This window comes from Salmo salar, chromosome 14 (genome assembly GCF_965601325.2).
Source record: "Salmo salar chromosome 14, fSalSal1, whole genome shotgun sequence".
NCBI lineage: Eukaryota > Metazoa > Chordata > Actinopteri > Salmoniformes > Salmonidae > Salmo > Salmo salar.
Window position 1 is genome coordinate 24,147,575 of NC_138304.1, and position 21,418 is coordinate 24,168,992.

Consider the following 21,418-nt stretch of genomic DNA (forward strand, 5'->3'; position numbering starts at 1 on the left):
TCATATGAGAGGGGGACAGAGAGGGTTTATTATTTTATGTGAAACATCACATTAAATTACCACAAAAACAAATCAACAAAACATTTAATACACTTTATATCAAGAGGCCACCATTGATTTTGGCCCTGTCATTTCAGGACTCTAGCATACACAATGGTCATATAATGTATCTAGCTATAAAATAACAGAAATATAATGTACCTTCTGCACAACGCTGGCTATCTTCTCTGCCTCCTCCGCCTTGCTCTTGGCCTCCTTTGCGTCTGCGTCTGCGTTGCCTAGCGCCACCTCAGCCTGCTTGGTCTTCTCATTGGCTGCAGCGATGGTGGCGTTGATCTCTGGGATTCTCTTCATGGCGTTCTCAGCTGCCGTCTTGTTGTCATTCACCCTCTTGTCAAAGTCTGTGTTGACAATGGAGAAGGAAAATGAGAAGACAGATTGATTACATATCTTATATGTGATAGAAAATACTGGTGACTCACTACTTTGCATTATACTATTATTATAGCGTTTCCTTTAACATCCATCTGAGATCCTACATACTAATGTGGATACGCTTTTCACCGTTACCATTCAGAATTTAAAAAAGCCCCTGATCTAATGTTAGTATGGGGCAGAGAGGGACCCTTCTCTGGCCTCTCTACCAGCCCTGCTCCTACGTACCTCTCAGATTCCCCAGAATGTCTTGGGCCTCCTGGTAGGTGGACCTCCCCTTGTTGGCGGCCTCCTCAGCCAGCGCCTTGGCAGCATCAGCACGAGCCAGCAACTGATCTGCAGTCTGGACAGACAGACGGACAGACAGAGACAGACAGACAGACAGAGAGACAGAGAGAGACAGACGGGGGAATCAGTCATCAGTCAATTTAAACATATATTTTTCTGGGTGCTCCTAAATTTTCTTAGCTAGGAGCACCAGTGCTACCAATGAAACATGTTAATTTAGAGCCATGCATACTACTACCTTTATTTGAATAATTCTGGCTTCATGGCTTGCTCATTTTCACTATACTTAGTGGCTGAACGAGTGAGGAGGCCCATAAATACTGTGGTAATTCATCACATACGCAATGTGGTCAATTTCAATTTCAAGCGTCAATTAATGAGGCACGTTAATCTTAGACGGAGACATACTCCAGCTTTTTCAAGGAGGAAACCACCACCTTACGAGGTTTACATGCGAGGCATAGATCACATGTTGACGTTTGTCTATTTAGAGCAAAAGTTATAGACACAAGAAAGAGAAAGTAAAAAGGTAGTGTTGCGAAATTCTGGTAAATGTTCCCAAACTTTCCAGGGGCCTCATTTGCTTATGTACAAAACATGCATTCGCCAGTTTTCATGCAAAAGTTGGCATTTATAAAAACTGAACTTCACATGAGAATGTGCTTAACTCCTCGCAAACCTTAAACTTTACATACAATATCTAGTGGTTGAAGTATTGCATTGGAGGCAAGTAAGTAGGCATGTAAATAGGCATATTTTGTGCAAATGGGGGATGTGATGACACGCTATTGAAAATAAAATAAAAAACAGGAGCCATTTGCCGCTGTGTTTTATTTTTGGAATCTAGAATAATTAGACATAGGAATCTATTTCCTATTTATTTAATTTTCATAACGATTGCAGAAGAAATTCCTCACCTTTTCTGGCTGTGATGGATTCATATTCCCTACAACAAATTACCATATGAATCTCTCATTTAATTTGAGCCTAGTATTTTACGTTTTGCTGTATGCGATCCAATAGACAGTGTGGTTTATAATAGGCTACATAGTTTACATAGTTTAATTTAACAGTTGAACAGACAGTTGACCTTTTACATTGAAATATGTATGCTACTACTGTAAGTAGGCTACTGCAATTACACTGAAAATATAAACACAACATGTAAAGTGTTGGTCCCATGTTTCATAAGCTTAAACAAAAGAAAGATAGCAGAAATGTTCCATACACACAAAAAGCTTATTTCAAATGTTGTGCGCAAATTTGTTGACATTCCTGATCATGAGCATTTCTACACAAACTGTCAGAAACAGTCTCCGATAAGCTCATCTGCGTGCTCATCGTCCTCACCAATTGTTTTATTTGAAACATTGTATCAACTATTAACTTGGGTCTGGCCTGAAGCTAGTGAACTTGCAACATTGTATAAAATATTCTGGTCCCTCAGAGTTGCCAGTGAGCTCGAGACAGACACAGCTGTAGGCTATTTGTGCTATTTGGGATAAGAAGCAGTGCTTGACTTTGGCAGTAGCTCACCGGAGCGGAGTACCGGCTTCTTCAAATGTTATACTGCTCAAAAGTATTGTGGAGCTCCTGCACCTAAATATAAACAGTACCAGCACCCAAAATGAGTACCAGAACCTATTTCAGTCCAAAGCAAGCACTGATAAGAAGTAACCAGGTTGGCCTATTTTATGACGCTTCCACTGGATCAGAGTGGTTATTGAAAGGGAGAGAGCTGGAAAGATTTCTTAAATACATTAAAGAACTATTGTATTCTCAATGGATGGAAAAACAGACTTGTTTGATGTGAAGAAAACATTACCTTGAGAAGCTCCACAGGTCATTAGTGGTGGTGTGTTAAACCAATCAGAAATACTATCAGATCCCCAAATGGGCACATTTATATGCTTACATTTGGCCAGGTAGACTATAGGCCTACTTCTACGCGTGCGCGGCCTTACTCTACATTGACAGGAGAGCTCCAAATAAAATAAATAAATTGCCAAAACTCGTAAATGGAATGAAATAAACCAAAAACGTGTTTCTCAAAAGTGTGGCATAGGTTGTGCACTCCGCAAACAATGTGTCCACTCCGACAATGGAAAGACAGGAATAATAATATTGAATGCATTAGCAAAAATGACCATAGCCAAAGTAACAAACATTGTAGATTAGAAATGATAGGAATTAACAGTAAATGTACTACTGGTGATATATGTAAATGTATATTGACATACACTAACAATCAAACGCAAACAAGTTCTGAATATGCACAAATAGGCGGGAGGGAGCACATTCTGGAGAGAAGTGCTATACAGAGCCCTGCGAGTTGTAAAGAAAAATGTCAGAGACACATGGTGATGCAGTACAGAGCTTGATTTGGCCTCTCCATGCTTCTGGAGGCTTCGCAATTGTGTCACACCATCCATATGGAGCCTCCGACCACATTTTCGGATCAAGCACAAATTGGCTTTTATTCTAAGCCTCCGCAATGGATTAGTTCAATGAGATGGGTGCAAATAAACACACACAAAATGATTACAGGCTCAAAACGGCCTGATACAAAGAACTTTCTTCTGAAACTCGTCAGTCTATTCTTGTTCTGAGAAATTAAGGCTATTCCATGCGAGAAATTGCCAAGAAACTGAAGTACAACGCTGTGTACTACACCCTTCACAGAACAAACTCGCCCTAACCAGAATAGAAAGAGAAGTGGGAGGCCCCGGTGCACAACTGAGCAAGAGGACAAGTACATTAGAGTGCCTAGTTTGAGAAACAGACTCCTCACAAGTCCTCAACTGGTAGCTTCATTAAATAGTACCCGCAAAACACCAGTCTCAACATCAACAGTGAAGAGGCGACTCCGGGATACGGGCCTTCTAGGCAAAGTTGTAAGGAAAAATCCATATTTCAGGCTGGGTAATAAAAAGAAAAGATTAAGATGGGCAAAAGAACACAGACACTGGACAGAGACGAATCTAAGTTTAAGGTGTACGGATCACAAATAAGAACATTCGTGAGATGCAGAAAAAATGAAACGATGCTGGAGGAGTGCTTGACGCCATCTGTGGAGGCAATGTGATGGTCTGGGGGTGCTTTGGTGGTGGTAAAGTGGGAGATTTGTACAGGGTAAAAGGGATCTTGATGAAGGAAGGCTATCAATCCATTTTGCAATGCCATGCCATACCCTGTGGACGGCGCTTAATTGGAGCCAATTTCCTCCTAAAACAGGACAATGACCCAAAGCACAGCTCCAAACTATGCAAGAACTATTTAGGGAAGAAGCAGTCAGCGCTGGTATTCTGTCTATAATGGAGTGGCCAGCACAGTCACCGGATCTCAACCCTATTAAGCTGTTGTGAGAGAAGCTTGACCGTATGGTACGTAAGAAGTGCCCATCAAGCCAATCCAACTTGTGGGAGATGCTTCAGGAAGCATGGGGTGAAATCTCTTCAGATTACCTAAACAAATTGACAACTAGAATGCCAAAGGTCTGCAAGGCTGTAACTGCTGAAAATTGAGGATTCTTTGATGAAAGCAAAGTTTGGACACAATTATTTCAATTAAAAATCATTAATTATAACCTTGCCAACATCTTGACTATATTTCCTACTCATTTTGCAACTCATTTCATGTAGGTATTCATGGAAAACAAGGACATTTCTAAATGATCCCAAACTTTTGAAAGTATTCAGACGCCTTGACTTTTTCCACATTGTTACGTTACAGCCCTATTCTAAAATGGATTAAAAAAAAAAAAATCCTCAGCAATCTACACACAACACCCCATAATGTCAAAGAGAACAGATTTAGACATGTGCAAATGTATAAAAATAATAATAAAAAAAAAAAATACCATATAAGTATTCAGAACCTTTGCTATGAGACATGAAGACATGAAATTGAGCTCAGGTGCACCCTGTTTCCATTGATCCTCCTTGAGATGTTCCTACCACTTGATTGGAGTCCACCTGTGGTAAATTCAATTGACATGATTTGAAAAGGCACACACCTGTCTATATAAGGTTCCACAGTTGACAGTGCATGTCAGAGCAAAAACCAAGTCATGAGGTCAAAGACAGCATTGCGTCGAGGCACAGATCTGGGGAAGGCTACCAAAACATTTCTGCAGCATTGAAGGTCCCCAAGAACACAGTGGCCTCCATCATTATTAAATGGAAGAAGTTTGGAACCACCAAGACTCTTCCTAGAGCTGGCCGACTGAGCAATCGGGGGAGATGGGTCTTGGTCAGGGAGGTGACCAAGAACCCGATGATCACTGACAGAGCTCCAGAGTTCCTCTGTGGAGATGGGAGAACCTTCCAGAAGGACAACCATCTCTGCAGCACTCCACCAATCAGGCCTTTATGGTAATGGCCAGACGGAAGCCACTCCTCAGTAAAAAGGCACATGACATCCCGCTTGGAGCAGCATCATGCTGCGGGCCATGTTTTTCAGCGGCAGGGACTGGGAGATTAGTCAGGATCGAGGCAAAGAAGAATGGCGCGAAGTACAGAGATCGTTGATGAAAACTTGCTCCAGAGCGCTCAGGACCTCAGACAGGGACATAGGGTCACCTTCCAACAGGACAATGACCCTAAGCACACAGCCAAGACAATGCAGGAGTGGCTTCGGGACAAGTCTCTGAATGTCTTCGAGTGACCCAGCCAGAGCCCGGACTTGAACCCGATCGAACATCTCTGGAGAGACCTGAAAATTCCTGTGCAGCGACGCTCCCCATTCAACCTGACAGCGCTTGAGAGGATCTGCAAAGAAGAAGGGAAGAAACTCCCCAAATACACGTGTGCCAAGCTTGTAGCGTCATACCCAAGAAGTACTGAATAAAGGGTCTGAATACTTATGTAAATGTGATATTTCCGTTTTTTTGCTTTGTCATTATGGGGTATTGTGTGTAAATTGATGAGAAAAAAAAGAAACTATTTAATACAATAAAATAAGGCTGCAACCTAACAAAATGTGGAAAAAGTCAAGGGGTCTGAAAACTTTCCGAATGCACTGTATCTATTTGTTACTGCTCGACTAAAACAATCTCGGTCGACCTACAGCCTAACGATCAAACAATCGACCAGTCGACTAATTGGGGTCAGCCCTACTAAACAAAATATATATTAGTCTTTTGCATAGAAGTGCAGTAGCATTTACTTTTAAATTGTTTTGAATATACAATCAATCTTGCAGAACGTGCAGACAATGTATGGCATGCAGGGGAAACCAGCCATGTTGCAGACACCGATGTCTTGCTCCAGGAAAAGCTAAACAGCCTTTGCCCGCTTTGAGGATAACACAGCGCCGCCGACGCAGCCCGCTCCAAAGGACTGTGGGCTCTCATTCTCCGTGGCCGACGTGAGTAAGACATTTAAGCGTGTTAACCCTCGCAAAGCTCCCGGCCTAGACGGCATCCCTAGCCGTGGAGTGTCTACAGACATATTCAATCTCTCCCTATCCCAGTCCGCTGTCCCCACTTTCTTCAAGATGTCCACCATTGTTCCTGTACCCAAGAAAGCAAAGGTAACTGAAATAAATGACTACTGCCCTGTAGCACTCACTTCTGTCATCATGAAGTACTTTGAGAGGCTAGTTAAGGATCATATCGACTCTACCTTACCTGACACCATAAACCCACTTCAATTTGCTTACCGCCCCAATAGATCCACAGACGATGAAATCGCCAATGCACTGCACACTGCCCTATCCTATATGGACAAGAGGAATACCCATGTAAGAAAGTTGTTCATTGACTATAGCTCAGCCTTCAACACCATAGTACCCTCCAAGATCATAACTAAACTCGGGACCCTGGGTCAGAACTCCGCCCTGTGCAACTGGGTCCTGAACTTCCTGACGGGCCGCCCCCAGGTGGTGAAGGTAGGAAACAACACCTCCACTTTGCTGATTCTCAACACAGGGGCTCCACAGGGGTGCGTGCTCAGCCCCCTCCTGTACTCCCTTGTTAAGCCATGACTGCGTGGCACGCACACCTCCAACTCAATCATCAAGTTTGCAGAAGACAACAGTAGTAGGCCTGATTACCAACAAAGACGAGACAGCCGAAAGGAAGGAGGTGAGGGCCCTGGCGGAGTGTTACCAGGAAAATAACCTCTCCCTCAACGTCAACAAAATGAAGGAGCTCATCGTGGACTTCAGGAAACAGCAGAGGGAGCACGCCCCTATCCACATCGACAGGACCGCAGTGGAGAAGGTGGATAACTTCAAGTTCCTCGGCGTACACATCACTGACAATCTGAAAATGGTCCAACCACACAGACAGTGTGATGAATGAGGCTGAAAAAAATTGTCTTGACCCATAAGACCCTACAAACGTTTACAGATGCACAATTGAAAGCATGCTGTCGGTCTGTATCACCGCCTGGTACGGCAATTGCACCGCCCGCAACCGCAGGGCTCTCCAGAGGGTGGTGTGGTCTGGTCAATGCATCACCAGGGGCACAATGCCTGCCCTCTAGGACACCTAAAGCACCCAATGTCACAGGAAGACCAAAAAGATTATCAAGGACATTAACCACCCGAGCCACAGCCTGTTCACCCCGCTATCATCCAGAAGGCAAGGTCAGTACAGGTGCATCAAAGCTGGGACCAAGAGACTGATTAACAGCCATCAGACTGTTAAATAGATATCACTAGCCGGCTACCACCCGGTTACTCGTCCCTGCACCTTAGAGGCTGCTGCCTTATATACATTTGAAGTCGGAAGTTTACATTCACCTTAGACAAACATTTACGTCATTTAGCAGAGCGACTTACAAATTGGTGCATTCACCTTATGATATCCAGTGGAACAACCACTTTACAATAGTACATCTATATATATATATATTTTTGGTGGGTTAGAAGGATTACTATATCCTATCCCAGGTATTCCTTAAAGAGGTGGGGTTTCAGGTGTCTACGGAAGGTGGTGATTGACTCCGCTGTCCTGGCGTCGTGAGGGAGCTTGTTCCACCATTGGGGTGCCAGGGCAGCGAACAGTTTTGACTGAGTTTTTCACAATTCCTGACATTTTATCCTAGTAAAAATTCCCTGTCTTAGGTCAGTTAGGATCACCACTTTATTTTAAGAATGTGAAATGTTAGAATAATAGTAGAGAGAATGATTTATTTCAGCTTTTATTTCTTTCATCACATACCCAGTGGGTCAGAAGTTTACATACACTCAATTAGTATTTGGTAGCATTGTCTTTAAATTATTTAACTTGGGTCAAACATTGCGGGTAGCCTTCCACAAGCTTCCCACAATATCTTGGGTGAATTTTGGCCCATTCCTCCTGACAGGGCTGGTGTAACTGAGTCAGGTTTGTAGGCCTCCTTACTCGCACATGCCTTTTCAGTTCTGCCCACAACTTTTCTATGGATTGAGGCAAGGGCTTTGTGATGGCCACTCCAATACGTTGACTTTGTTGTCCTTAAGCCATTTTACCACAACTTTGGAAGTATGCTTGGGGTCATTGTCCATTTGGAAGACCCATTTGCGACCAAGCTTTAATTTCCTGACTGTGTCTTGAGATGTTGCTTCAATATACCCATAAATCCTATACAGTTACATTTCGGGATATCATTTTTTACGATATACCGTATCGTCTTGACAATATCGCAAATTTTTTTTTTGCGCTTGTTGGATGTACCTGCACCATCTTCTTTTTAAATATGGAGCAAATTTGTTTTTAGCACTTTTATTTCTATTACTGATCAAAACTGGTTTTCTCATGGCTCTCTCTTGTCCCTCTGCAGCAGAAAAATGGTGAGCAACACGTTTGGAACATCGAATCACAATACCGAATCGGCAATAAATATAGAATCGTGAGAATCGCAAGACACATCGTATCGGCACCTAGGTATCGGGATAATATTGTATTGCCAGGTCCCTGGCAATTCACAGTCTTAGTGAATGGAGGGTGTTTTTCAAAGTTCTAACGCAAGTTCACAGTTGTAGGATGGGTTGGATTTAGAACGGGAAACATGCGTACGTATGGCGTGCTCCAAGTTTATAAATCTCAATATTTTCTTACGGACGTATTCCTTTCATAAATGGCACATGCAGATATTTAGTGTGAAATGTACACAATTGTTATGAGGCCCCTGGTTTTCCAGATATCCTGGTTGGAAGATTCCTGGAATCAGGCTGGAATAAGCAGGAAATCAGGGAATCCTCCAACTGGGATTTCTGGTAGCCTGAGAATTTTGGAAAGTTATCAACATTTTGCAACCCTAAGTAATGGTCTCCTGTCCTACCTGCTGCTCAGTCTTTCCCTTCTCCAGCAGCTTGCGGACCTCAGTCTCCTTCCCTCTCAGGTCGTCCCTCAGGTCTTTGTACTCCTTCTCTGTCTTGTCAATCAGCTTGTCCAGGTCTGACGCCTCCTTCTTGATCTTGCTCGCTTCGTCCTGTAATCAGAAGTCAAGGTAAGTTATCTTTCAAGACTTGGAAACGACTTCAGTAATGTCCTGATGGCCATTTACATGTACGTCTTGTGATACACAAACCCTTTCAATGAATCTGAAGAGTATCCTGTCAATCATTCGAGACAAGGAACATATTCCAAAGGGTTGTTTCATCAATGAAGAGACGCCTGATGATGCTGCCTACCTCCCAAATGACATCCGATTTCCCTTTCTAGTGCACTAATTTTGAACAGTAGTGCACTATTAAGGGAATAGGGTGTCATTTGGGATGCAGTCTTTGTCTCCCCCTAAAAGAGAATTAGTCACTTCATGCCACTGACCTCCAGTGATTTGGTGTTGAAGGGTGGCAGGCTGGTCAGGTTAGCGTAGATCTTCAGGGCTTTGTCGCCTGCCTCCTCTGCCTCAGCATGCACCTTGTTGGCCTGTTTCTCCAGGTTCTTAGCCAGGTCCTTTGCTTCATTGTACCTGAGAGGGTGAACATGACAGTTTCAATTATAAAAGTGGTGAGGGGATTTGAACCTGTACTAGCATATGACATGTTCCGGACAGAATAAATGTTCCTGAAATGGGATTTATTTCAATTGAGAAAATAAAGGAGGATTCATCACAGAAAAGTGCTGTTGCTGACAGTGACATACTTCCTGTTGAGCTCGTCAATGTCTTTGTTGGTCTTTCCCTCGCCATCTAGAGTCTTCATCAGCAGGTTGAGAGCCTTGGTGGATGTGTCGTTGGCATCCTTGGCAATCTTCTCAATTTGATCCGCATCCATTTTATGTCTACAGAGGTAACAGGATGAGGCTTATATTTTTCATCGACTACGTGACGGGGCTTCTTACAGCTCAAGAAAAATAAGATAAAAAGTGGTGATAGGGTTCACGCGCCAAAAAATATATATTTTTGTTCTGGCCTACCAATTATATTGATTTAATTAAAGCAATTAATATTTCATTTTTTTGCGTGTTCCCCATTTTTCAGCCAAGAATAGCACATCCCAGACAATACATTTCAGAGAACAACAATTGTTTCATCATTGTAGCAGTTCTTACTTGTCGGCCAGATTGCGAGCCTCCTCTGCCAGAACGGTCATGTTGTTAGGATCTGCGGTGTTTGAGGGTGTTTTGATGTCCTGGGCGAGAAAAATAATAAAGTACGAAATCAATGAACCCCCGTTATTTCTTTTTTCATGCAGGAGGACTTGTTCATTGTGCTACGGGACCAAATATGAACTGGGGGTCTGTACAGCAAAAATAGATCATACATGGTTGAATATTGGATGAATATTGTATAAAACAAATACATTTCTCAAAATTATCATTAGGGGATGACCGACCAGTTTGCTGATGGCGTTCTTGGCCTTATCCAGTTCTTCGCGGGCGCGGTCGACCAGGTTCTCAGCGTCTCGGACCCGGTTGCGGGCCTTGTCGGTCTGGGTTCCCGTGTCGTCCACACTGTTCCTGATGTTCTGCAGACGGTTCCACTGAGTGGTCAGCGTGTTGTTCAGGTTTCCCAGGCGCTCCAGCAGGCCTTTGTCTACATCTGAAAATATAGAACATGAAGTAAATAAAAGTACATTTCACATAATCCTCTCTGATCCAGCACAAGGTTTAATGGATGTGTGCATACCACCCCACTACATAACTGAAAACAGCATTCACAACTAACATTCCTGAATCATTTGATTTAACTCTACTGGGATAGAACAGCATTCTTTCAAGTTAATTAGGCCGAATACATCTTTAAAAACTGACACAAGGGCCTTTCTTGTCTAATTCTAGTTGTTTCAAGCTAGTGAGACCTACTTTAAAAAAGACATATATTATTTTTTAAATGGACATATTTAAAGTCCTGTACCTTTGCTGGTCTGAGCCTCCTCCAGCAGGTCCATGATGGCTTTCTCTGCCTGCTTCAGACGGTCCTCAAAGGCCTTGTCGCTGACAGCCTCCGACGTAGAGCCCAGGTTGTCAATCAAATTCTGCAGGTCATGCAGCTTCTGTCTCTGCTGGTTCACCTATAGAAGTGTAAAACCATAAGGGTTAGTGTGGTTGCCTATGCAGCTATACAGACATGTCAAGCACACAACTTAATTAAATATATTTTAAAAATATTTGGACAAAGAAAGTGAAGAGAGACAGGAAAGGAAGGAGGAGAGATGGTGTGCTAGAACTCAACTTTATTAACAAAAATAATCAACTGACAAAAACAACACCAAGAGTCTGTACCTTGTCTCTGACGAGAGAGTAACAAGACGGACACTGCTGGCAGCCAAGAGTAGAGCGGTTGTAGAAGTAGTTCTCCTCACACATGTCACACCTGGCTCCCACAAAGCCTGGGCGGCACTCGCAGCGGCCATCGTCCTTACACTGGGTCGTGGAGGAGCCCTCTGGGTCGCAGTCGCACGCTGAAGTAGAGGAAGAAGAGAAACAGATCAATGAAAAAGGCTCGTAAAACATGTGTGATTCCAGAGTGGAGGTTTGAAAAGCTACAATGACAAATACACAGGGGACTTAGAATGATATTCTCTTCCCATCAGACACAAACTCCACACGTGATATAGTAATGCACATCTGCACGCCATAATATGAAATGTTGCAAGAGTTTAATCACAATGGTAGAGGATAGAAAAAGAAGGAAAAGTATGGTAGCCATACGTTTGCAGCCAGACAATCCGAATCCAAAGAAGTTGACCTCGCAGCGTTCACAGCGCAGACCGGTGACGCCGGGCTGGCATTCACACTGACCGGAACCGATGTCACACTGACCATTGGTGGACCCAATAGGATTGCAGGTGCATCTGTCACGACACCAAAATAAAATCAAGGCATATTTTACCTTAGCTATTGAAACAGAGTCATGAACACAATCAAACAGATATGGCTTCATATAACAGACCACAATTTCTAGTAAGATGATTATTAATTTTAATAATTATTAATGTTTATTGGTCTTTATTTTTGTGTTGAATGTGACAAATCCCAAACCAAAAAAGATGATACATTTCTTTGTCTTTTCTACAAGGGAGTACCTTATTAACTACTCAGAAATGCTTCTACTAAAAGCTGGATATTAAGGTGTAAAGAGTGAAGGTCTACAGAGTGGGTACTGACCGTACACAACCTGTTCCGCTCTGCAGGTTGAAGAAGCCAGGCTCACAGGCGCTGCAGTCCCTATTGGTGACGTGGGCGAGACACGGGCACTGGCCTGTGACCCGTAGACAGCTGGTTTGTCTGTCCACTGTGCCGTACGGCGAGCAGGAGCAGGCTGGGGACAGGAGAGAAGAGAAACCCATGACTAACACTGCAAGCATCAGTCATCTCTGTATAGTATGTGGAACTCAACAGTACACAGGATAGAACGGAATAGAGAGACCTATTATCACCGATGAACACATCAGTCAGTATGTGGAACTCAACTGTACAAACACACACACACGTCATGCTGGTCAATTTCTCATCTTACGTTTGCACTTGTCGTTGGGGTTGGTGGCCAGAGGGCTTCCATAGAAGCTCTCTTTGCAGTGGTCGCAGAAGAAGCCGTCTGTGTTGTAGATACACTTGAGGCACTCCCCGGTCTCTCGGTCACAGTTGCCCACAGCGTTGGGGTCGATGTTGTCGCTACACTTACAGGCCCGACACACCCTCACCGGCCCGTTCTCACCCAGGGGGTCTCCGAAGAAACCGTCATCACACAGCTCACAGCGCTTGCCTGGGGAAAGATGCAATTCATAGTTTAGATTACATGATAATGAATATATTTGAATATCTAATAAAAGCTGCTATACATACAACTACTGAACTGAATTGAGAAATAGGTACATACAATAAACGCAATTTGGAACATTGATTATGATGTTTTATCCATTTACAAAGTTGAAGTTTAAGAGTGGTTTCTTTTACAGAATCAAAGTCTGTTTATCATCTGTTAATAGAAAGAAAATGGTTCAGGCCACCTTCATGTCTGTATTGGAATATGGGGATGTTATTTACATGCATGCTGCAGCATCCACACTTTAAACCCTTGGATGCTGTATATCGTTGTGCCCCGATGTTCATTACTGGCTCTGGTTTTAAAACGTACCACTTTTCCTTATATCTAGAAGTAGTTTTGGGCCTCTTTAGCCGCCAGAAGAGAGCAGAACTTTATGTTATTTATCTATAAAGCGTTAATGCAAAAACATCCAATGTATTTGATATCTCTAATCTCTTATAGAATGACTCATTCTAAAACTAGGTCGATGAATTACATTACACTTCAGATCCTCCCAGTTTCTACACAGATCGGAAAATGCACCTACAGTTACGCTGCACCTCACATGTGAAACAATTTACAAAAAAACTATTAGAATGGATGTTCTAGTGCCTCTTACACAATTCAAAAAAATCTATTTCTGATCTTTTAAATGTTCATTGTGATTCTTTTCTTAATGCGTATATGTCTTGTGTATTTATGCATGTTGTTTTTTCTTTGTATTAAAAAACAGGCTCTACTGCAAATGAGACCTTGGTCTCAGTTGATCCACTGTATAAATATGTTTTTATTTTATTTTTATAAACAGTCTTGAATTGTGATAAATAGTATATAATTCAACCAGTATTTGACAATTTCAAAACTACCTACAGACTATACCAAACAGTTGATTAGAACCTGTGGTTCTAATCTATACATCGGCAAAGTTTCCATCCCAGATTATTTACATGCGTTTTTTTTTTTTATCACAATTTCTCTTTAAATATTACCTGTGGTTCCTGTGGGGCAGTTGGTGCAGACAACCTCCTTGGTCTTGGGCACGACAGCACAAGTGGATCTTCCGGGGCAGGGGCAGGGCTTGCAGTCGCTGGAACTCCCCACAGTGGAGTCTCCATAGTAACCGTCTTTACACCTCTCACAACTGAGACCAACTGTGCTGTGTTGGCAGTCACACATCCCTTCAAACAGACATCAAACACACACGTCATGTCTCTGATTAAGAGGGGTTGGGTTAAGCGCAGAAGACACATTTCGGGTGAATGCATTCCGTTATGCAACTGACTAGCTATCCCCTTTCCCTTCCCTTTCCCTAGCCGCCACCAGGGGGGAGTCTAAGACCGATGAGTGTTTAAAGGGCCCACTATTTTATATCCAGACAGCTTTTTATAGTAGATGAGAAGAGAGTAGGCTGCCTATTTTATTTCTTTTTATTTAACCTGTATTTAACTAGGCAAGTCAGTTAAGATACAAATTCTTATTTACAATGACATCCTATCAGTCATGTTTTAAACTATTGGACACACAGACAAATCTCTTTATAGCAGAGTGTTATTACTGGCTGATGTTGGTGTGATATGTTACTCCATGTTCTGTTCCACTCTAAGATAACAAGGACATTTAAAATGTTGAACCTTCCACTGTTCCAAACACAGACACATTTAGCTATAGCAGATAGAACCCCAGGTGTACTGCATGGCTCCTGGCTGGGACATATACCCAACCAGTCATGTGATGATTGAGGACTCATCTCCGGTCTCTACTCCTCGTTGTTTCCCTATGGGCCCTGCTCGACAGTAGTGCACTATATAGGGAATTAGGGTGTCAGCCACTCATTGTCATCTCACTGACCTGTGTCGGGGTTGCACGTGTCACTGTGTCCGTTACAGTTGCAGGCGTCACAGGAACTGAAGGCCCCCAGGTCTGGTCTGCTCCTCCTGTATCCCAGGGCACACCTCTCACAATGCTGTCCCATGTAGCCCTGAGGGCAGCTACACATCTCTACCCAGCGGGCCGGGGTCCCGGGACCTCTCCTCGCCGTGATCAGCATTACATCGTCAAGGTAGCCAGCACCTGGGGAACGATGAGCATTGATTAGATGTCTGTATCTTGTCTTGAGAAAGGCCACTAGGCCGAAATGTTGACATGGAATCAAAGACACAGACCACCAACATTCTTGTCTCCCAGCTTTCCATTTTCATTGCATTGATTAGGCCTCACTGGTAATGTCTAAAGTATTGAGGTAAGTGACTATTACTATGTTTTTGCCCTTAGAGTTATCTGGATATTTGTTCGGAGAGGATCTGATGACCTCAATAACAGGGGAAATCATCACCATGTGGTGTCTTCAGGGGAAATGAGAAAGATTCAGCCTTAACCTGAGCACTAATATTATGACTAGGTTGGAGTTTCAACATCCTCTCTGTGATTAGCTGAGAGATATCCTTAGAACAGTTAAAAGCATATGAAATCCAAGCGTATCAGTTCGCTTGACCTAACTTACTCCCAAGCTTGTCATGGTCCAATCCTACAGATACTACTGTAGGCTTGGGCCCATATTCATGAAGCGTCTCTAAGTAGGAGTGCTGATCTAGGATCCGTTTTCTGTTCTTTATGTACGGGGGAAACATGATCATAGATCAGTACTCCTACTCTGAGATCCTTTATGAATACAGGCCCTGAACCAGGATGTATGGTTTACATTGTGAAATGAGGTGAGGCGGGGTGGACGACTGGACGCATACTTCTCTCGCTGTAGGTGCCACGGATCTTGATGGACGTCAGATTGTGCAGGAGCTTCTGGAACTCAGACTGAGGGAGGGTGGGCCTCCAGGGGTAGTCTGTGCTGTCGTGGAGCCTAACAGGAAAAAAAAGAGGGGCATTCACAACATCAGATAAAATACACATTTATGCATTTGCTTTCTGTGACAATTTCTAAATTATGTTATTACCACAGAATAGAGGGTAAAAAGTCAACTTTCATATTACAAACAATTTACTTTTGTTGTGCTGCTTTTCTACAGTATACAATCCAATATATCTGTAGGTTCCACCAACCTGAAGACAAACGTCTGCATGTTCTCCCCAGGATAGGCATTTCCCTGAGCAATGAGAGGCACAGCCACTCTGAGGCCAGCCCCCTCCAGAACCACATCTTCAGCCGAAAGGCGTGTGTCTCTCCTGTCTACCCGGAAGTTCAGCGTGAGGTTCTGGCCGTAACTCAGCAGCTGATTGCCCAGGAACCTCTCTAAAGTAACGAGATAGGAAAAGACTTGCTAGGCTCAAGCCAATGAAGTCTTCTTCACCACAATAGTTTAAAAATAAAAGTCCCTCTTTCTCAAGAAAAGTCTTTGAGTTAGTGTCAGTCACACAGTACCTGGAGCCACAAAGTACATGGGGAAGTAGTCCTCAGAGATGAGGGAGATCTCCTCTCCACCAGCAGACCACTGGACTGAAACACTGGAGCCGTCACGCTGCTGGGCTGTCCACTGCTCATCATCTACGAACAGGTTTCATGTTTGTTACATTCAATTCTATCAAGGCATATCTTTACATCACAACTACCTCTGAATGATCCTAATCTAAACAGTGATATTTGCATACTTCCTGAATATTTCTATAAACTTAGTTCAGCTTTTTTTGTTAGTAAGTAAGCCTGGTCTGAGCCCATAATGAAAAGGTGAAAAGGTGTGTATGGGCTCACCTCTGTCGAAGGTGGAAGAAACAGTGTCGATGCTGTAACCTTCAGCGCTGTCACACACAGAGGAGTGCTGGAAGCAGAAGCACAGAGTGCAACCCTGCGGGTTCTGGGGGTCCAGGTTGAAGTACCCCAGCTTACACCTGAAATAAACCACATTAGCCATTTAACGTCAACTTCCATAAAAAATTATATTAGCATGGGTAAGTCTATCTGCAAATATGAGATAAAGTCAACACACGTATACATATATATATATATATATTTTTTTTACCTTTATTTAACTAGGCAAGTCAGTTAAGAACAAATTCTTATTTACAATAACGGCCTAGGAACAGTGGGTTAATTGTCTTGTTCAGGGGCAGAACGACAGATTTTTTTACCTTGTCAGCTCGGGGATTCGATCTAGCAACCTTTCGGTTACTGGCCCAATGATCTAATCACTAGGCTACCTGCCGCCCCATATACTGTAGTAATTCATTTCATTATATGAAAACAAAGTTAACTGTATGAAACTGAGTTAAAATATGGCTTTAGGCTTGGAAATGTAAAAGTATTGACATTCAGTTTGAGGTGTAGGCTATATTCTATAATGAGTCCCATATTGCCTTTCAAGTGAAATGCGCTGACACCTTAAGCTAATGACAGCCTTTGGGAGAACGACAATTTAGTAGACTGTGAAACTGCTGTCTTCAAAAAGGCAGAGAGACAAATAACGGTCTGTAATTTCAGCCACTTGTTGTGAGTGACCATGCAGCATCTGACAAACTGTATGTGTCCGAAATGGCACCCTATTCCCTATATAGCACACTACTTTTGACCAGGCCCCATTTGGGGAATAGGGTACCATTTGGGACGAATCCATACTGGGGGGGATTATTCATACCATCTGTGGCCCAGCTGGGTGGCTGGGAGGAATGTTACACCCACCAGTGTCAAGGAGCCGAGGTTGTGGAGCGGGGGTTAGGTGGTGGCCATTGCACAAAGGCAGAGAGAAGAGTGTCTCAGGCAGGCAGCAGACAAGGCAGTGGTGACTGGCTGGGTGGCCGGACATGGGAGAAGCCATAGAAGGCCTGGCTGCCAGTCGGTCTCAGTGGGGAGGAGTGAGCCATCTATGGGTTATTTTGTCTCCTTCGCTGCTAGGGGAGTCATGCTGCCTGTCTAATTCCATTTTACACACATACAGAGCATTCTTTCATAGAGAGAGAGGTACTCTCCTGTGTGTATCTGTGTTTCTGTGTGTCAGGGGCTGCTTTTAAACCTCTGTGGTTTAACCTCAAAATGTCATAACAGAAGAGCTGAAATGCTGCCATGAATCTTTAACAGTTTCCCTTCCCAATGAACAATACCGTAAACTGTGTTGCACAAGCTGAATGGAGCCAAGTCAAATCAAAATCAAATCAAATTTATTTATATAGCCCTTCGTACATCAGCTGATATCTCAAAGTGCTGTACAGAAACCCAGCCTAAAACCCCAAACAGCAAGCAATGCATGTAAAAGAAGCACGGTGGCTAGGAAAAACTCCCTAGAAAGGCCAAAAACCTAGGAAGAAACCTAGAGAGGAACCAGGCTGAGGGGTGGCAAGTCCTCTTCTGGCTGTGCCGGGTGGCTATTATAACAGAACATGGTCAAGATGTTAAAATGTTCATAAATGACCAGCATGGTCAAATAATAATAATCATAGTAGTTGTCGAGGGTGCAACAAGCACGTCCGGTGAACAGGTCAGGGTTCCATAGTCGCAGGCAGAACAGTTGAAACTGGAGCAGCAGCATGGCCAGGTGGACTGGGGACAGCAAGGAGTCATCATGCCAGGTAGTCCTGAGGCATGGTCCTAGGGCTCAGGTCCTCCGAGAGAAAGAGAAAATTAGAGAGAGCATATTTAAATTCACACAGGACACCGGATAAGACAAGAGAAATACTCCAGATGTAACAGACTGACCCTAGCCCCCCCGACACATAAACTACTGCAGCATAAATACTGGAGGCTGAGACAGGAGGGATCAGGAGACACTGTGGCCCCATCCGATGAAACCCCCAGACAGGGCCAAACAGGCAGGATATAACCCCACCCACTTTGCCAAAGCACAGCCCCCACACCACTAGAGGGATGTCTCCAACCACCAACTTACCGTCCTAAGACAAGGGCAAGTATAGCCCACAAAGATCTCCGCCACGGCACAACCCAAGGGGGGGGCGCCAACCCAGACAGGAAGACCACGTCAGTGACTCAGCCCACTCAAGTGACGCACCCCTCCCATGGACGGCATGGAAGAACACCAGTACGACAGTGACTCAGCCCCTGTAATAGGGTTAGAGGCAGAGAATCCCAGTGGAGAGAGGGGAACCGGCAAGGCAGAGACAGCAAGGGCGGTTCGTTGCTCCAGCCTTTCCGTTCACCTTCACACTCCTGGGCCAGACTATACTTAATCATAGGACCTACTGAAGAGATGAGTCTTCAGTAAAGACTTAAAGGTTGAGACTAAGTCTGCGTCTCTCACATGGGTAGGCAGACCATTCCATAAAAATGGAGCTCTACAGGAGAAAGCCCTACCTCCAGCCGTTTGCTTAGAAATTCTAGGGACAATTAGGAGGCCTGCGTCTTGTGACCGTAGCGTACGTGTAGGTATGTACGGCAGGACCAAATCGGAAAGATAGGTAGGAGCAAGCCCATGTAATGCTTTGTAGGTTAGCAGTAAAACCTTGAAATCAGCCCTTGCCTTAACAGGAAGCCAGTGTAGGGAGGCTAGCACTGGAGTAATATGATCAAATTTTTTGGTTCTAGTCAGGATTCTAGCAGCCGTATTTAGCACTAACTGAAGTTTATTAGTGCTTTATCCGGGTAGCCGGAAAGTAGAGCATTGCAGTAGTCCAGCCTAGAAGTAACAAAAGCATAGATTAATTTTTCTGCGTCATTTTTGGACAGAAAGTTTCTAATTTTTGCAATGTTACGTAGATGGAAAAAAGCTGTCCATGAAACAGTCTTGATATGTTCTTCAAAAGAGAGATCAGGGTCCAGAGTAACGCCGAGGTCCTTCACAGTTTTATTTGAGACGACTGTACAACCATCCAGATTAATTGTCAGATTCAACAGAAGATCTCTTTGTTTCTCGGGACCTAGAACAAGCATCTCTGTTTTGTCCGAGTTTAAAAGTAGAAAGTTTGCAGCCATCCACTTCTTTATGTCTGAAACACAGGCTTCTAGCGAGGGCAATTTTGGGGCTTCACCATGTTTCATTGAAATGTACAGCTGTGTGTAATCCGCATAGCAGTGAAATTTAACATTATGTTTTCGAATGACATCCCCAAGAGGTAAAATATATAGTGAAAACAATAGTGGTCCAAAAACGGAACCTTGAGGAACACCGAAATTTACAATTGATTTGTCAGAGGACAAACCATTCACAGAGACAAACTGATATCTTTCCGACAGATAAGATCTAAACCAGGCCAGAACTTGTCCATGTAGACCAATTTGGGTTTCCAATCTCTCCAAAAGAATGTGGTGATCGATGGTATCAAAAGCGGCACTAAGATCTAGGAGCACGAGGACAGATGCAGAGCCTCGGTCTGACATCATTAAAAGGTCATTTACCACCTTCACAAGTGCAGTCTCAGTGCTATGATGGGGTCTAAAACCAGACTGAAGCGTTTCGTATACATTGTTTGTCTTCAGGAAGGCAGTGAGTTGCTGTGCCACAGCTTTTCCTGAAATTTTTGAGAGGAATGGAAGATTCGATATAGGCCGATAGTTTTTTATAATTTCTGGGTCAAGATTCGGCTTTTTCAAGAGAGGCTTTATTACTGCCACTTTTAGTGAGCTTGGTACACATCCGGTGGATAGAGAGCCATTTATTATGTTCAACATAGGAGGGCCAAGCACAGGAAGCAGCTCTTTCAGTAGTTTAGTTGGAATAGGGTCCAGTATGCAGCTTGAGGGTTTGGAGGCCATGATTATTTTCATCATTGTGTCAAGAGATATAGTACTAAAACACTTTAGTATCTCCCTTGATCCTAGGTCCTGGCAGAGTTGTGCAGACTCAGGACAATAGAGCTTTGGAGGAATACCCAGATTTAAAGAGGAGTCCGTAATTTGCTTTCTAATGATCATGATCTTTTCCTCAAAGAAGTTCATAAATGTATTACTGCTGAAGTGAAAGCCATCCTCCATTTGCGAAGGCTGCTTTTTAGTTAGCTTTGCGACAGTATCAAAAAGAAATTTCGGATTGTTCTTATTTTCCTCAATTAAGTTGGAAAAATAGGATGATCGAGCAGCAGTGAGGGCTCTTCGATAGTGCACGGTACTGTCTTTCCAAGCTAGTCGGAAGACTTCCAGTTTGGTGTGGCGCCATTTCCGTTCCAATTTTCTGGAAGCTTGCTTCAGAGCTCGTGTATTTTCTGTATACCAGGGAGCTAGTTTCTTATGACAGATGTTTTAAATTTTTAGGGGTGCAACTGCATCTAGGCTATTGCGCAAGGTTAAATTGAGTTCCTCGGTTAGGTGGTTAACTGATTTTTGTCCTCTGACGTCCTTGGGTTGGCAGAGGGAGTCTGGAAGGGCATCAAGGAATCTTTGGGTTGTCTGAGAATTTATAGCACGACTTTTAATGCTCCTTGGTTGGGGTCTGAGCAGATTATTTGTTGCAATTGCAAACGCAATAAAATGGTGGTCCGATAATCCAGGATTATGAGGAAAAACATTAAGATCCACAACATTTATTCCATGGGACAAAACTAGGTCCAGAGTATGACTGTGGCAGTGAGTAGGTCCAGAGACATGTTGGACAAAACCCACTGAGTCGATGATGGCTCCGAAAGCC

The 21,418-nt window shown here is 43.5% G+C and overlaps 1 protein-coding gene across 1 annotated transcript in view; it reads right to left on the reverse strand.

The window, feature by feature from the left end:
* Positions 1-21,418, reverse strand: part of LOC106569067 (laminin subunit gamma-1) — an 84,554-nt gene that overhangs the window by 3,629 nt on the left and 59,507 nt on the right. Inside the window, exons 8-25 of the mRNA XM_014140013.3 lie at positions 16,606-16,742; positions 16,279-16,401; positions 15,960-16,149; positions 15,647-15,759; positions 14,754-14,975; positions 13,895-14,083; positions 12,618-12,863; positions 12,266-12,419; positions 11,810-11,952; positions 11,381-11,559; positions 11,013-11,169; positions 10,492-10,697; positions 10,208-10,287; positions 9,800-9,937; positions 9,482-9,626; positions 8,994-9,143; positions 664-778; positions 202-401 (exon numbers count right to left, since the gene is read on the reverse strand). Coding sequence (XP_013995488.2) covers positions 202-401; positions 664-778; positions 8,994-9,143; positions 9,482-9,626; positions 9,800-9,937; positions 10,208-10,287; positions 10,492-10,697; positions 11,013-11,169; positions 11,381-11,559; positions 11,810-11,952; positions 12,266-12,419; positions 12,618-12,863; positions 13,895-14,083; positions 14,754-14,975; positions 15,647-15,759; positions 15,960-16,149; positions 16,279-16,401; positions 16,606-16,742 — 2,887 coding nt within the window. The remainder of the gene's footprint in view (positions 1-201; positions 402-663; positions 779-8,993; positions 9,144-9,481; positions 9,627-9,799; positions 9,938-10,207; positions 10,288-10,491; positions 10,698-11,012; positions 11,170-11,380; positions 11,560-11,809; positions 11,953-12,265; positions 12,420-12,617; positions 12,864-13,894; positions 14,084-14,753; positions 14,976-15,646; positions 15,760-15,959; positions 16,150-16,278; positions 16,402-16,605; positions 16,743-21,418) is intronic.